This window comes from Lycium barbarum, chromosome 4 (assembly GCF_019175385.1).
Source record: "Lycium barbarum isolate Lr01 chromosome 4, ASM1917538v2, whole genome shotgun sequence".
Lineage (NCBI taxonomy): Eukaryota > Viridiplantae > Streptophyta > Magnoliopsida > Solanales > Solanaceae > Lycium > Lycium barbarum.
Genome location: NC_083340.1, coordinates 108,658,141 through 108,672,905, shown reverse-complemented (window position 1 = coordinate 108,672,905; position 14,765 = coordinate 108,658,141). Strand labels below are relative to the sequence as shown.

At 35.8% G+C, this 14,765-nt stretch overlaps 2 protein-coding genes across 6 annotated transcripts; one reads left to right on the top strand and one right to left on the bottom strand.

Annotated features, from left to right (window-relative positions):
- Nucleotides 1-307: 307 nt before the first annotated feature.
- Nucleotides 308-4,711, bottom strand: LOC132637649 (DEAD-box ATP-dependent RNA helicase 45-like). The gene is made up of 6 exons (XM_060354711.1): nt 4,507-4,711; nt 4,299-4,396; nt 1,596-1,663; nt 992-1,175; nt 742-887; nt 308-629 (listed from the first exon to the last, which is right to left on the bottom strand). The coding sequence occupies exons 1-6, from the start codon at nt 4,709-4,711 to the stop codon at nt 308-310; spliced, it is 1,023 nt and encodes a 340-aa protein (XP_060210694.1).
- A 2,349-nt stretch (nt 4,712-7,060) lies between these two features.
- Nucleotides 7,061-13,543, top strand: LOC132636211 (uncharacterized). 5 transcript variants are annotated; one of them, XM_060352941.1, is made up of 7 exons: nt 7,061-7,320; nt 7,403-7,545; nt 8,600-8,729; nt 11,799-12,060; nt 12,609-12,696; nt 12,843-12,909; nt 12,992-13,543. In XM_060352941.1, exons 2-7 carry the CDS (start codon nt 7,490-7,492, stop codon nt 13,043-13,045), a joined length of 657 nt encoding a protein of 218 aa, XP_060208924.1. In that variant the 5' UTR covers nt 7,061-7,320; nt 7,403-7,489; the 3' UTR covers nt 13,046-13,543. The 5 variants fall into 5 exon arrangements, with proteins under 5 accessions (XP_060208924.1, XP_060208923.1, XP_060208925.1 ...); XM_060352940.1 differs by having other exon boundaries at nt 7,398-7,545; XM_060352942.1 differs by having other exon boundaries at nt 7,391-7,545.
- The last annotated feature ends 1,222 nt before the right edge of the window (nt 13,544-14,765 follow it).

The following is a 14,765-nucleotide window of genomic DNA, read 5'->3' as shown; positions in this document are numbered from 1 at the left end:
ATATTGCAAACACATGCCTAACATCTTATTAATTTTAATTGATCCTTCTTTTTTTTTAGACGGAACTTCATTCTAACTTTTTACTCTCTTCCTAAAAAAAGAAACTGCCAATAAACTGCCAATTTCAAAAATTTCATATTCAGTCAATTCTTTTCTCTCCTATTTACTCACTATGTTTCTAAAAGTCTATTCTTTTCTTTCCTTTTTTTTTTTACTCTCTTCCTCCAAAAAGCTCGGACAATGAATTGACAATATAAAAATTTCATGATTCAATCCATTTTTTCTCTCCTGTTTACTCACTATCTTTCTAAAAATCTTCTCCTACTTCAAAACTCTTGCCCCCATATCCAGAGTCATAAGCTTGGACTTCACCGCGCTTCACCCTGGCATTGAAACCAAGTGCAAGCTCTTCCAGGCGATCGAGAACCACCTCTTTAGCATGATTTAATGACCCCAGCAAGTAAGGGGCAAATTTTTCCTCCTCTTCAGAAATGACGGTAATGGCAAATCCTATGGTTTCGGCTCTACCTGTTCTTCCAATCCTATTGACGTACTCTTCATAGTTGATGATCGAAATCACATTTTTTAAATCGATTCCTCTGGCTAGTACAGTAGTAGAAACCAACAAGCTAGAGTTTTCACCACAAAAATCAGAAAGGGTGGAATCAAGCTCAATTTGACCCATATCCCTATTAGGGAGAGGCATGGAACACCTTTGAACACAATTCATCTCACTTTTACTTTGTTTTCGCAAATATCAACATTTTTCCTTTGGGTTTGCATTCCCCAATTAACTGACGAAGTCTACTGAATCTCTCTGCTATTTCAATCACTTCAATCGTCTGTTTTATGTCACTGTTGACAGTACTTTTAACACGTACAATTATCTGACATGATTATCAGACAATACTCCATGAGCCATACTTTCTAATTTGCGAGGAAAGGTTGCAGAGAAAAGAATGATTTGACGTTCTTTTCGGGTCCTTCCAACGATTTCTCTGAGCCGAGGTTCAAATCCTTTGTCAAACATCATGTCAGCTTGATTCATCAATTTTTCACCATTCAAATAGAGCTTACGATTCATGCAAGCTGGAGTGCAAAGAACAATATGGGCTTCTTTTGATAGTTCATAAATTTGATTAGCAAAATCGTTCCTTCCATACATACTAACAAACCTGAGATTGTGAGTAAACATTTTTACGACAACGTTAATTCGTATGAAAGGTCCTCTAGTTGGAGCCATTACAGTCACGACCCAAAATCGCTTAGTCGTGCGGGCACCTACCATTTCCCATCTTGGTAGGCGAACCCTTCCCTTACCCAACATGCAATCTATCAATGCGGAAGAACAATGTAATAATAATAAATCTCAAGATCAATTAAAAGAGAATAAGTGTGGAATACTTCTTCTACCCAAGGCATCTAGTCTAAGTCAGCACAAGAGCTACTAATAAACACATAGGTCTGAATATATAACAAGAAATATTTGAATATTGCCATACAAGGCTCATAACATCAAAAGAAATATTGTCTGGAAATATATGACAAGTATATAAAGAATGGAAACTCGGGCTACAGATTTGACAGTAGCTCACCCTAAGTCTCCAATAACATCGTCTCGAGAAGCACTCTTGAGGATCAGAAATAGAACGTGTAACAGAATCTGCACTCAAAAGAAGAGTACAAAAAGAGTAGCATCAGTACAAACAACAGGTATTGAGTAAGCATCATAGGCCGACTAAGATTAGTTCACGCATATAAGCATAAAATCAACAAGATAAGCAAATAGGCACATAATACCCAAACCAAAGTCACAGAATATCTCATAACCGAATCACAACTTAAGATGAAACTTCTGAACCACAAGTCTGTCGAGTCTCAATAATCTCAAACGATAATTACAAAACCAAGTTTTGAACCTAGGCAAAGTCGTACTCTGCAATTTGACCCAGTCCATAATCCAATCTATGCCACCACAGTGATACAAATAAACCATACCAAATCAGACGTGAAGTGCCATATGATGATGCAGAATAAAATGCAATGTTATGCAATACAATGCATTGGCAAAATACCTCAAACCTGTACGCACAAGCTAAAGGCATTGTTCGCTAAATAGTGATGACCCATGGGGGACCCACGAAGTCCATATACCCCTCGCTTCGAAATATACCTCGGATCATGAGTTCACAAATAAGCCACATTTTCACCCCCTGTCAGATGTGTCTTATATACATATATTGTATGCAAAGTGAGTATTCAAAATATGGTTCAAGTCTAGAACCCCAATATGAAACACCAACTCAAAAGTAAGCATGATAAATAAATGAAATCAAATGCCAATGAAAGTACGAGTCACAATGCCATAAGCCATATCAGGACTTAGATAAATTAACTCAACTATGGAATGAATCATACAAACCATCTCAATCAACATAAAGAGTCTATGACACCCTTTACTTGCAAATATAACAAGTACACCTCACAACTAAGTCTGGTGTCACTAAAGTGCTCCATTTTCTCATGTATCATCATTAGTACCAAGTCATAATTCGATATCAATATACATGAGAAATGAGAATGTATGCCATGCATATAATTATACAACACGATTCAGGCCTAATATGATTATTCTTCCGTTCTCCGATGATAAATGACACAACAAGAGAGAAATGAGTGCAACATGTATCACAACACAACAATTAAGGCAACAAGCCTAATCACAATAACAGGACAACAAGCCACAATCAACCGACCTAATAGAATACCATCCCAAATCACCACAGTACGAATACAAATACAATATCACAATGCGTAAATAACGGCGACAAGCCCACATAATCAGAAGTCATATCAACCTAGGTAATGTCCAACCAAACATCATGTCCGAAGACCTAATCATGCTCTCTCCACTCAATTCTACACAATATATACGTTTCGCTAATAAAAGTCTAACTAAGGTAAGGCATAACCTACCTCGAATGCAGAACAGTAGCCACGAACTACTCTATACTAGCCTTTTGTTTCCGAAGAGCCTCAGAACGATGGTAGTCCAGTAACTAACATCGCAAGTAAGTAAATGACCACGACAACCAACTAATTGAACGAGAAATCAATTCGGGAAAGGTTACTCAAAATGTCCAAAATAACCCTAACGAGTCACGAGGGCAAAATGGAAAATTAAGGGTGAAATTACCTTATCCATAGTCCCAACAATCATGATCCTTAAATTCATGGGTTTCTAATCACATTAGACCCTTCAATTTCATCAATTAGTCAAAACCCCCAAATTTGGGTAAAACCCCAAGTCTCATAATTAGATTCTTAGACTATCAAGCAATCCAACCCTAGAATGTGTTAATCTAAACTTAGATGATATAAACAGTAAATTAATCAACAATCATCAATTTATACTAAGGGTTTCATGATTAAGAGCCTAGGTCTCATCACCCACCACTCTAGGACCTTAAACCACCATGGAAACTCAAAGAAGAAAGGTAAATAAGCAAGATAATAGGTTGAAACTTACCCCCAAAGATGATACCACCAAGTTTCTTCAATATTCACCTCCTCAAGCTCTTAGAATTAAGTTTTAGAAGTGTTGAACTAATGGTTCGACCTTAGGAATATAAAATGAGTTTCTGGTCCCGTCGATCCACTACAGCTAGCGATCAGGCCTTCCATTATAGCGGAAATCATTAAAGGCCATCCCTCGCCGTGGCAGCCGGGACTGTGCGGTAAGACCATCCCCCATGGCGGAATCAAAGAAATTCCATGCCACCGTTATGGCGGTCAAAACTCGCCATGGCGGCCCCACTACAACGACACCAAGCCCGCCGTGGCGTTCACACCAGATCAGCAAAATCTGGTTTTTCGCAAGTCTGTCCCGAAATCCCGACATCAATTCGAGGCCCCCTGTACACAAACTAGATATGCACACACACATAAAAATATGCTACGAACACACCCGCGGCCTTGGATTCTCCAATGGAAGTCTAATTTACCAAGTCAACCCCCAAACAAATAAAATCAAGTTTCCAACCAAGTACCCAAACCGCAACCAAATGCCTCGGAAGTCGAACCATCCATCCTGCTAAGTCATAATCAACCCTTTAGACCTCACGGAATTGACGAAAATTCGAAAAAGGTCTGTTTATCCAAAAGTCAACTGTAGGTCAAATGCTTTCACTTAAGGATTCTAAATCCTTCATTTTTCACAAGAAACACTTTATAATCTCGGGAATTGGTCAACAGGGGAAAAATGGTCAAAAGGCACATAACGACCCGTGGGTCGTTACAATTATAATCCCAATAGGGCACTCTTTATATCTAAGAAGAGGCTCTTGATCAACTTGTCTCAACATTGGAAGGACATAGGCCAGTGTCATACTAGAACCTGTCGCACAAATACCAATGAGATCTCTACCAGATGTAATGACTGGCAGAGATTGTGCTTGTATAGCCATCGGATTTTCTAAATTCATTTCAGTTATACGTGATAGCAACCAATCCGGTGTAATCCTGCCTCATTCCACTCCTTTATTGGAGAAGGAATGTTTTTCCCATAGAGAGAGAAACCCAGTTTTTTCCAGTACGCAGAGACCTCTTCGTCAATCTCATTTGCAGTAGAAAAGGCCTTTCTGAGAGATAGTTTCTCGGCCTTCAATTTCATTGATTGTTCATTCATGTGCCTAAAAGTAGAATCTTCCATATTTGTTTGAAGTAAATGTAATAGGGAAAAAATGAATTGATCCTTCCGATATAAATAATAACATAACTTCCGTATGTTTGTTATAAACTCAAAGACTTTATGTCTTATTTTAGACCACAAGTTTCAAACATCTTTCTTTCATTTTTAAACTTCGTGTCCAATCAAATACATTCACATATATTGAGAGTAGGCTTGCTTATCGGCCGGATTGGGCAGATTATTACACTTAATGGTTCGACTTATCGGTTATTGGGTTTTAAATGTACTAATTTGCTAGCCAACCGATAAGATATCGATTGGTTTGATATCAGGTTAACAATTATCAGGTGGTTATCGGGCGGCGTATCGGCTAAATCAAAAGGACAGAAAAAATTAAAATCACAACATGTAGTCCAACTTCCACCGACGAAATCAAAATCACAACTTCTAATTTGCACAACTGCTTTATACGAGAGTCAGACACCTTACTGCAAGTTTAGGAAAATGTGAAATGAGGATTTAGAAGTTGAATAGTTGGCAAAGTTTCTTCAAAGTAATAAACATAATCCCAATTACTAGTAAAAGACATATTATAATTGTTGAAACTACTGCCTTAAAAGCTGGAACTTTGTTACATTACTGCTGAAATTCCAAATCTGCTCAAAACAAGGAAGTAATTGAGATAAATAAGGCTGAATGACTTTAGCTTTAGGGGTTTCCATAGATACTTTATATATCTAGGACTAAAATTGTAAATATGATAATTCTTAACGGGTTAGCGGATAAAAAAAATTGAGTAGTCCGCCCTCACTCCGATAAACAGTTAACTATGAAATTTTAATCCGTTCACCAACCGTTAATCCGATAACCCAATACTAAAAAGCCAATAAGTCAATTTTGCGAGAGGAAAGGAGTAAAAACTACATGCAAAAGCCATCTCGAGTTTCCTAGCTAGTATCACACTCTTACTTCGTGTCCAATTAAACACATTCACATATATTAACGGTCATTTTCCTAGTGGCCAGGCATAATGAAATGGAATAAATGGTGCATTTTTAATTGGATAAAAATAGATTAAAAAAGGCTTAATGCATATGCAGCCCCCTAAACTTGCCTCTTTTTTTCATTTTGGCACCTCAACTAAGTGTTGTTCCTATTGAACCCCTGAACTCATCCTCAAGTGTTTCTATCAAACCCCATAAATCTGATTTTTATTAGAAGCGGAATTAAATTGGGGAAATGAAGGTGAAGTAATATTTTAGACATGTGATAAGCTATTCTTTAGGTCAAGGATGTATTGGTTTCTGCTGGTTTTGCTCTTCCAGTGCCAGCTTAATTAAGAGCTACTATTTTTTTTCCTCTCAATTGCTGCTAATCTTAGCTAAAAGATGGCATAATTAAATCAAAATATATATTAACATGTTGCTACATTGAAGATGGAATACTATGTAAGTCGGATGTGTTTAGTAGACATACTTGAGGACGAGTTCAGGGGTTCAATAAGAACAACACTTAGTTGATGTGCTAAAATGGAAAAAAAAAGACAAGTTTAGTGGGCCGCATATGCATTAGGCTAGGGGTGTCAATGGTACGGTTCGGTCGGTTAATTTATAAAATTTATACCATACCAATTTTTCGGTTATCTCATTTTGTAGAACCAATATTAGACTTTTCAAAACCGTCCCATCATATCGGTTTCCCTTCAATATTGGTACGGTTTGGTGAATTTTCAGTTTTTTTAACAAAACACCATCATGTCATAGTCACTAGTAAAAGTTAAAGACACGATATCATGCATACTTCTATAGGACTTTGGCAAAACTTCTAGACCTTTTTACTTTTTAAAAGGTGATGAATCAAGAAAACATGAAAGACGACAAGAATAAAGATTGATCTCACTATTTTACGGTAGTGTAAAACAATGTTAAACAAAGACAAAAAGTATAATTTATATCGCACAAGGGGGCAAAAATCAATCAAGATGGGACTCAAGAACTGAGAGTACTAACATTAAGTATCCAAGACGAAAATTTTAATATTTTATTATATTTGAATCTAATATATAGAATATATTTTACACATATAAATTTATTCGGTACGGTTCGGTATTTTTTCGATTTATTTTTATAAAATTAAAAACCAACCCAATTATTCGGTACGGTTATAAATTTTTATAAAAACCGTCGATTTTATTAAAAAAAACCTAAAAATCAATTTAATATGATACTGTTCGATCGATTAAGTCGATTTTTAGGCCATTAAAAAAATAGGCAGAATGTAAGAGGACCAAATTTCAAAGCAGGCAACTAGGATCATATTGTACATTTCTAAAATGGAACCTTTGAAAGGGCAAACATGTCATTTAATTGAATAAAATTTCTGAGGGGGCCAGAGCCCAGACATTTTACCAACCTCCATTAGCACCAGTCCAGCAAGATTGCACAGCCCCCTTCTTTTTCTTCACAATTTTCCCCATCTCCATTCTTGACTTTTGATAACATCAAGAAAACAAAAAAAGCACAAAAATAAGAAGAAAGTAAACCCACTAAGAAATTTTCTTTTTTTCCTTATTTCTTGTTCATTGCTTAAGACCAAAGAATTGCAGAGAAAGGCCAAAAAAAAAAAAAAGTGTAAGTAACAAAACCCCAGATTTTCCCCTTTTTTTTCTGTGTAAATTTGTATAAAGTTTGAATTTTTTAGGTAAAAGTGCAGGTAAAGATGAATTTTATTTCCGTATTGGAAGTGCAGAGGTTGAAATGGATGCTTTGACAAATACCCATTTGCTTATTTCACTTGTAAATGCAACTTTGTAGATCATTAGCCTCCTGGATTTCACATATCTTTGCTTGCATGGGGTCAGTAATTTGATTCTCTCTATCTCTTTTTTCTCTATGTGTATTTCTGTACTAATTTTTGTTTAATAGTATAAAACATTTTGGTTCCCCCTTTTTGAGATTGGTGCTTCTGTATTTTCTAGAAAATACCTGGAGTTCTCAGTTCCAATCTTTTTGATAACCATGGTTGATTATTACTTACTTTTAAAAAAGAACATAGCTGTTATAGAAAGGGAAATTTTACAAAGAGCATACTCTTATAAAGACGGTTATCTATTTTCTGTGCTGGTGGCTGTAGCAGGTTGCCTAGTAGATTAGTTGAGGTTGTAGGCACTAAGATCACCTTTCTTATGTACTCCCTCCTCCCCAATTTATATGATGGTGTTTGACTGGACTCAAAGTTTAAGAAGAAATGAGATACTTTTGAAACTTAGGTCTAAACAAGCCATGGAAAAATTTGTGGTTATAAATCAAAATTGAATTATTACTCCTTCCGTCCCAATTTATATGAGGGTGTTTGACTGAGCACAAAGCTTAAGAAAGAAAGAAAACTTCTAAATTTTGTGGTCTAATAAAACAAGCCGAAAAAATTTGTCGCTAGAAATCATTTCATTAAGGGTAAAATGGGAATTTTAGAGTTGAATTGTTGCTAAATATAAAATGGTGTTATTCTTTTTGGGACTGACTAAGAAAAAAAGAGTGTCACATAAATTGAGACGGAGCGAGTAATACATACACACATTAAATAAGTGACACTATGAATGTAAAGTTGTAACTCTTGTTAATAATGCTTTTTGGAATGCTTTCTTGGTTTATTGGTCAATAATTGGGTTTTATTTGGTGGGTTTGGAATCTGAGGTACTTGCTTACAGGCTAAGCAAGCAATAATGGTGAATAAAACAGAAGATGAGCTGGTGGTTCTTTTTCTGTTTCTTTTGTGTTTTTTTTTTCCTATGCTTTGCTTTTTATGTTGAGGGAGTTTGTTGCTAGAATGTTATATTCTATACGGAGTTGTCTTGTTGGCTACAGTATCTAATGCTTTGCTTCTAGCCATGTATAATATATGTTGTTTAAGGATTGAAATAGAGGCACGTTTTCGAAGTATTCCTTTGTGTTCTGCTTTTGGGTTTCTTGGAGAATATCTTCGAGCCATCCTTGGTACGATGATGGAAAAGTTGAAGGAGACATGGAGGGCACTTCTTAATGTAAGAGTTTATTTATGTGGTGTGTCTCAAATTTTGGTGTACAGTAGATTGAGGATTCCCTTTCTATTTCTAGAAAGTTTTGATGGCATTTTTCTTTTTGCTATAAGATGCAAATTATCTTCTTCTGTTTAATGATACTAAAATACTTAAGCACCCAAAGGCTGAAAAAGAATTGCATAATTCACTGATCACCTTGAACAGGTTGTTCTCAAAGAAATGTGCCTTTTCGGGGTTATACTGCTATACAACAAGTGAGTCGAATGCGAGTCTAGAAATTTGTTTAAGTAGCAATACAAGCTACACTATTTCATGACGAAAGCTTATCTTTTACAATGATATACTGAATTGGATTTTACTTCACTGTTGCAGTTTTAAGATAATTTCACGTTGGTTATATCCTAGTGTTACTGTTTTGATTGGAACGATGACGATATGAACACTTCAGGCAGCATATTATTGCTTTGTTTTCTACTTTGGATATTGGAGAAGGAGTTGGTGCTTCTAGCAGAGGCCTCTGAAATCTTAATCTTTCAATGAAGAAAATCCTGTTATTACAACTAGTTTCAAGTCCACCTTGCTAGGATTCGAGACCATAGAAGATGACCTGATCCATTCCTGAACAATGCAATTAGCAATACTCAATAACTTATTATCAGAGCATCGGTGAATGAGAAATAAAATCGATGTAATGAATTCTGTGAAGAACATGTAAGATTTAAATAAAATATAAACGTGAGTTGAATTTGATGTTTTTGTACTATATTGCCAAGTGAACTTTGGAAGGTTGGTGACTATTGAACAAGTACAACTATGTCTCAATCCCAAACGAACAAGTACAACTATGTCTCAATCCCAAACTAGTTGGGGTTGGCTATAGGAATCCTCTATATCCATGCTCCAATTGGGCCTATTCTTTTCAGTATTTAATAATTTGTCTTTCAGGAACCCCAAATTTGTTTCGAATGACAAGTTATCCAGTATTGGAATGAAATGGCTCAGATGGAGCAGAGTGGATATTGATGATTCATACAGAGATCCCGACTAGTTTGGGGTTGAAGTATAGTTGTTGTCAGCCCATCTTAAGCTTTCCCAAAATTTGTGATTCTTAAAAGGTCACATTTATCCCTGCATTCGTCGTACAATTTTCTAAGCTCTAGGTTGTATGCTCTTTGTTGGTGACAATTGACAACAAGAAAAACAACATTGAATCAATCCCGATCAAATTGGATTAGCTATATGAATCATCAAGATATATGTCTCTCCATGTAAGCTCATCTCTGTCCAATATTATATAAAATAATATAAAAACTTAAAATAAAAGAAACTGCAAGTTCTCTATACTTTTATGGGCATAAAGTTTCTTTCTAACAAGATTAAATGAATCTTGAAATACACGTATTAACATATCTAAAACTTAATCCTAACTAGTTGATATCGCTTAAATAGATCTTTTTCTTCCGTTGTGCCATATCTTTTCACTAGTCTACATCATTCCAAGAGACTGTAAGCCTTTCCACACTTATTCCATGTGATTTTAGGTCTACCTCATTCTCTTTTAACACCTTCACTGAAGTTTCAATCTAAGTGGAAATTTAATGTTCTCTATTATGACGGCTTGTTGTGTGTTTGGTACGTTTGTTACTTGGACATGTAGTATGTTTTGTATATGTCTGCACGACACAGTGGGGAACACCCTAGACATTGAGAAGCTAGCTGAAAGTTGATTTTGAGTTGACACTGGGATATCCTAGATATATGGCCCATAAGATAGCTCCTTGAGCAGTTAGGAGATTTCAACTGTTAGGAGACTTACTGATTTTTGTAATGAATTACATCCTCTGGATGAATGATGAAATGAAAGTTTACCTTACTTGATCAAAAAATGGCCCATAAGATACCCAAGTTCCTCTTGAGACCCGTTTTGATCTCTTAGTTATCAAAGTTTTCTTCCAGGCAATGTGGGACAACAACTTTATTGGGGTCTCAGGTCTCCTATTCAATGATGCTAAGGGGAATAATGTCATCATTGACTTTGTTTAATTCCGAGAAGGTGAAACTAAGGGTAAAGGGTGAAGAAACTCAAATAGTTTACTTCTCTTGGGTGGAGTACTGGTGATTTGCTTCCTGTTATCTAGTATGACTATAAAAGAACTAACCTTCCTGTCTAATTTCAGGTTTACTTCTCTTCTCACCCTTCACTTCTTACCCAACCAAACGCATGAGGTAGCTAAACTGTATCATCTATGTATCACTCCCTTATAGCGCAACTTTATTCACTTCCAATACTTTGTCATCGCATCAAATACGCTGTTTGACCAGATAACACATGGTGTAACTTTTTGGACTGTTTGGCTTTGAGCCTAATATGTCAGAAGGATATCCAATTTCTTTAGGTAAGAAGGAAGTTCCCCTTATACTCCCTGGTTTGATCGTGTATTTAAAGCAATGGATCTGAATATGTACTTGGACTGTCTTAAGCCTAATTATAGTTTATGTGAGACTTGATAATTATTTCACTTTGAGATTAAAAAAAAAAAGGTAAAAATTTAGCTATACACTTTGGGTTGTAGATTGACTTTCTTATCCCTTTTCAGTACCTGAATTTGAGATTTTTTACTATTCTAGGTTGTTTGTGGAGTATGAATGACTTGATTTTTAACGTGTTTATGAGTATTCGTGAGTGACTTATTATGTCAACCAATGATTTGTACGCTGTACACTGCACTTCAACATTCTCAAAGTTGCTTAAGACAATTAATAGTAGGCTTGCTATACATTTTAACAGAACTAGTTAATCATTGTTTGGATGTTATCAGTTATTACATGGACTTGCCACTTCATATTGTACAATGGTATAGGGGCCATTGTGTAACAGATCTCACCTTTCCCTGAATGAATGGGGTGAGCACTAGTAGTTGTGAAGCGGATCTCAAATTTGGAATATATAATGTTCTGGGGTTTTTTGTCCATATGTTTCTTAATATCTTGTTGACAGCGCAGTGTTTTTTTTTTTTTTTAAATACTGGTTATGCTAATCATCTATTATGGTTGCAAACCTGATTGTAACAGAGCAGAAGTTGTCTTGGGTGCTGTGTAAAGCCTCCACATGTTATTTCAGTGGATAGGCCATCCAAAGGACAGAAAGTTCAGGGTCAACGCTTGAGGAAACGCAGTTCAAGGGACGACTTTTGGAGCAGTAGTGCTTGTGAGATGGAGAATAGTGCATTTCATTCACAACGAAGCGCCTCATCAATTAGTACTTCAAATCAGGGCCTTCAAGCTCATAGTAGTTCCAGCACCGCAAACAACAATTCTGAATTTGTAAATCATGGCAAGTGCATTTCACTCCCTTTTGCTTTCGTTGGCTATCATGGGAATACTTTACTAATGGTAACCTTTCTTGGGATATCCAAGTCTTAGTTTGTTAGTAGTCCGGCAAGGTCAAGAATGCAGTTTAACCTATGGTAGGTGATATAAAACCTCAAAATGATCCATAGCTATAGTTTTCTTGAAGCTCCGTCAAAAAATAATGAAAGAAAAAAAGAATTATCTGGTAAATTTCTTACACTGCCTCAGTTGGTTGGCTTAAAGTAGTTCCTGCAATTGCAATTTGCAAATGTATCTATTTATTCAAAATTATTGAAGGGTCTACTTTGGAAATTTCATCAGCACTTGTTGCAGGACAAAACCAGATATATACTGTTCATTCTTTTAGATTTGGCTTATTCCCATGTAGAGATCCCATTGACCTGAGTGCACTAATTGGAGAAAGCTTGACCTAGCTTTGGAAGTAGGATGCTATAGTCTCCTTTTTCATCTTAGCTAATCAGTACTTCACATGTGTTTTTAATATGCTTAATCGAACATTGACTGGAGCAGGTCTAATTCTTTGGAGTAAAACTAGGCAAGAATGGATTGGAAATAAAACACCTCAGAAGCGTACTTCACCTCGAGAATCGAAACTAAGGTGAGCATCTTCCCCTACCATAATCCTCAAAACAATTGATCTTTCAATGAGTAGTTTCACAACTGCTGCTTTCAGGGCATTTACTTTCCATACAACGGTAAATAATATATGTAATAAGTGTATTCTTCTACCATCATGGTTTGCAGCTTTGATGCGAGTTACGAAACTTTGCTGGGGACCAACAAGCCTTTTCCTCAGCCAATCCCTCTATCTGTGAGTCTTGTTGAACTAGCATGGTTTTGCTATGTAGTATTTTCATGGCTACTTGTTGATTCCCTACCTTCAAAATCTACAGGAAATGATAGACTTTCTTGTTGACGTCTGGGAACTGGAGGGACTGTATGATTGAGCTGCTATTTAACTGATCTTATCCCACCCCCCCTCAAAATCATTACATTTCTGTTTGTAAAGTCTACAGAAACCAGGGCAGAAAGGGTGAAAACAATCATGTTCATTCTCAGTATTTAAAATTAGAATACCTGATAGTTTTTAAAATGAAGGAGGGAGGACCTTTGTTTATTTTGCTAATAAACGAATTTATTTTCAAGAAAAGTGATTTCCAAGCATCCAATGAACTCCTCTAGATGAAATCTCGTGAGATTGAGGAAGACATTACACATCTGTGTTCTAAGTGCATGATGCCTATGGTTTTGACTGTTTCAGCCAGTCGTAGTGATTTTAAAGAATATTTCCATCTTCCCGTAAAGAGAGACGAGATTCACAGAATACAGTAGTCAACCTGTCTGACTTTGGTCTGAATTCGGACACCTGGTTTTTAATCTTTTATTAGAGATAAAATTTTACTCGATTGGAGATTATAAAATATTACTCCCTCTGTTTCATTTGATGACATATTTTTTTCTTTACTTTTTGTTCTGCTTCAAAAAAATAATATTTTTACATTTGAAAATAATTTAACTAACAACATTTATGTAGCCACAAGTAGTATGCCATGTTTGAGATGACCCCGCGCCTTAGAAGTTTGTCTTTCTTTTGTCAAATTACATACCTAGATAAATATGTCACGGGAAATAAAATGGAGGGAGTATAAAGCAAGTACATAGATAGACATTTAAACTTTGAAACTAGTAGTTTGCTGTAAGGGCTCGTTTAGTGTGATGGATAAACAAAAATAGTCTTGCGATAAAAATTTAGTGTGGTCTTATCCCACGTTTGGTTGAAATAAAAACTCGGGATAAATAATCCTGAGATTAGTTATCTGGAGATTATAGTGTTTTTTTATCCCATATTGAGGGTGGAATAACAATTTCGAGATAACTAATCCCGGGATAACTTGTTTTCTAACAAAACGAGCCCTAACTTTCTTAACCTTAGGACTGTTGACACGAAATTTGAATTCAAGGCCGAACTTGAAGGTAGGTATCCTTAATGGTCCAAGGACCATCTAGGAATGCTTTAGCACAAAATCATGAGCAAACTAGAAAAAATCCACTGCCAATATCCAACACCTTTGTGTTCCGTTCAATCGGGGCTTCACATTTTTAGCGGCCTGCACTTCATCATCTTCACATGAAGGATGGTCATTCTCGAGAGTATTTTCCATGACTATGCCTATTAGAAGATCGCAGAAAGTTCATTAAGGAGATTGCAAAAGATTTCGTCGTTACAGGTCACTTTTTTGTAGTGGAAAGCTTATTTGTTGACAAGTAATGGTCTATTAGGGTTTGTCATGAATTTCCTATCTTATTTGAATTATATCATAATTCTATTTTACTTCAGAAAGGTTTTCTTTGTGGAAAAAAAATTCTACCATTTTTATCCTTTTCTTGAAGAAGTATTGGACTTCTATAAATAGGAGATCTTTTCTTTTCATAAACAACACAATAGCATCCACAATGTAGTCACTTAAAGTTGAAGAGTCTTATTTAGAGGAGATTATTCTCTCTATAGGTTTTATAGTTTCTTTTAAATTAGTTTTCTAATAATATGTGGGTCAATTGACAGAATCATATTAAATATTATGTTTCTTTTAATATATTTTTTGTGTTGTCTTATTTAGCGCCGTTCAAGATTTGCAATTGTAAGCTTCCGCATGACGCCCATGTTAT

Coding starts and splice junctions, on each gene's coding strand:
- LOC132637649 (XM_060354711.1), bottom strand. CDS start 4,711: ATGGAAGATTCTACTTTTAGGCACATGAATGAACAATCAATGAAATTG. Junction 4,397..4,506: donor GGCAGGATTACACCGGATTG/GTTGCTATCACG, acceptor TTTGTGCGACAG/GTTCTAGTATGACACTGGCC. Junction 1,664..4,298: donor GCCCTATTGGGATTATAATT/GTAACGACCCAC, acceptor TTTTGAGTGCAG/ATTCTGTTACACGTTCTATT.
- LOC132636211 (XM_060352941.1), top strand. CDS start 7,490: ATGCAACTTTGTAGATCATTAGCCTCCTGGATTTCACATATCTTTGCT. Junction 7,546..8,599: donor CATATCTTTGCTTGCATGGG/GTCAGTAATTTG, acceptor ATGTTGTTTAAG/GATTGAAATAGAGGCACGTT. Junction 12,697..12,842: donor CCTCGAGAATCGAAACTAAG/GTGAGCATCTTC, acceptor CATGGTTTGCAG/CTTTGATGCGAGTTACGAAA.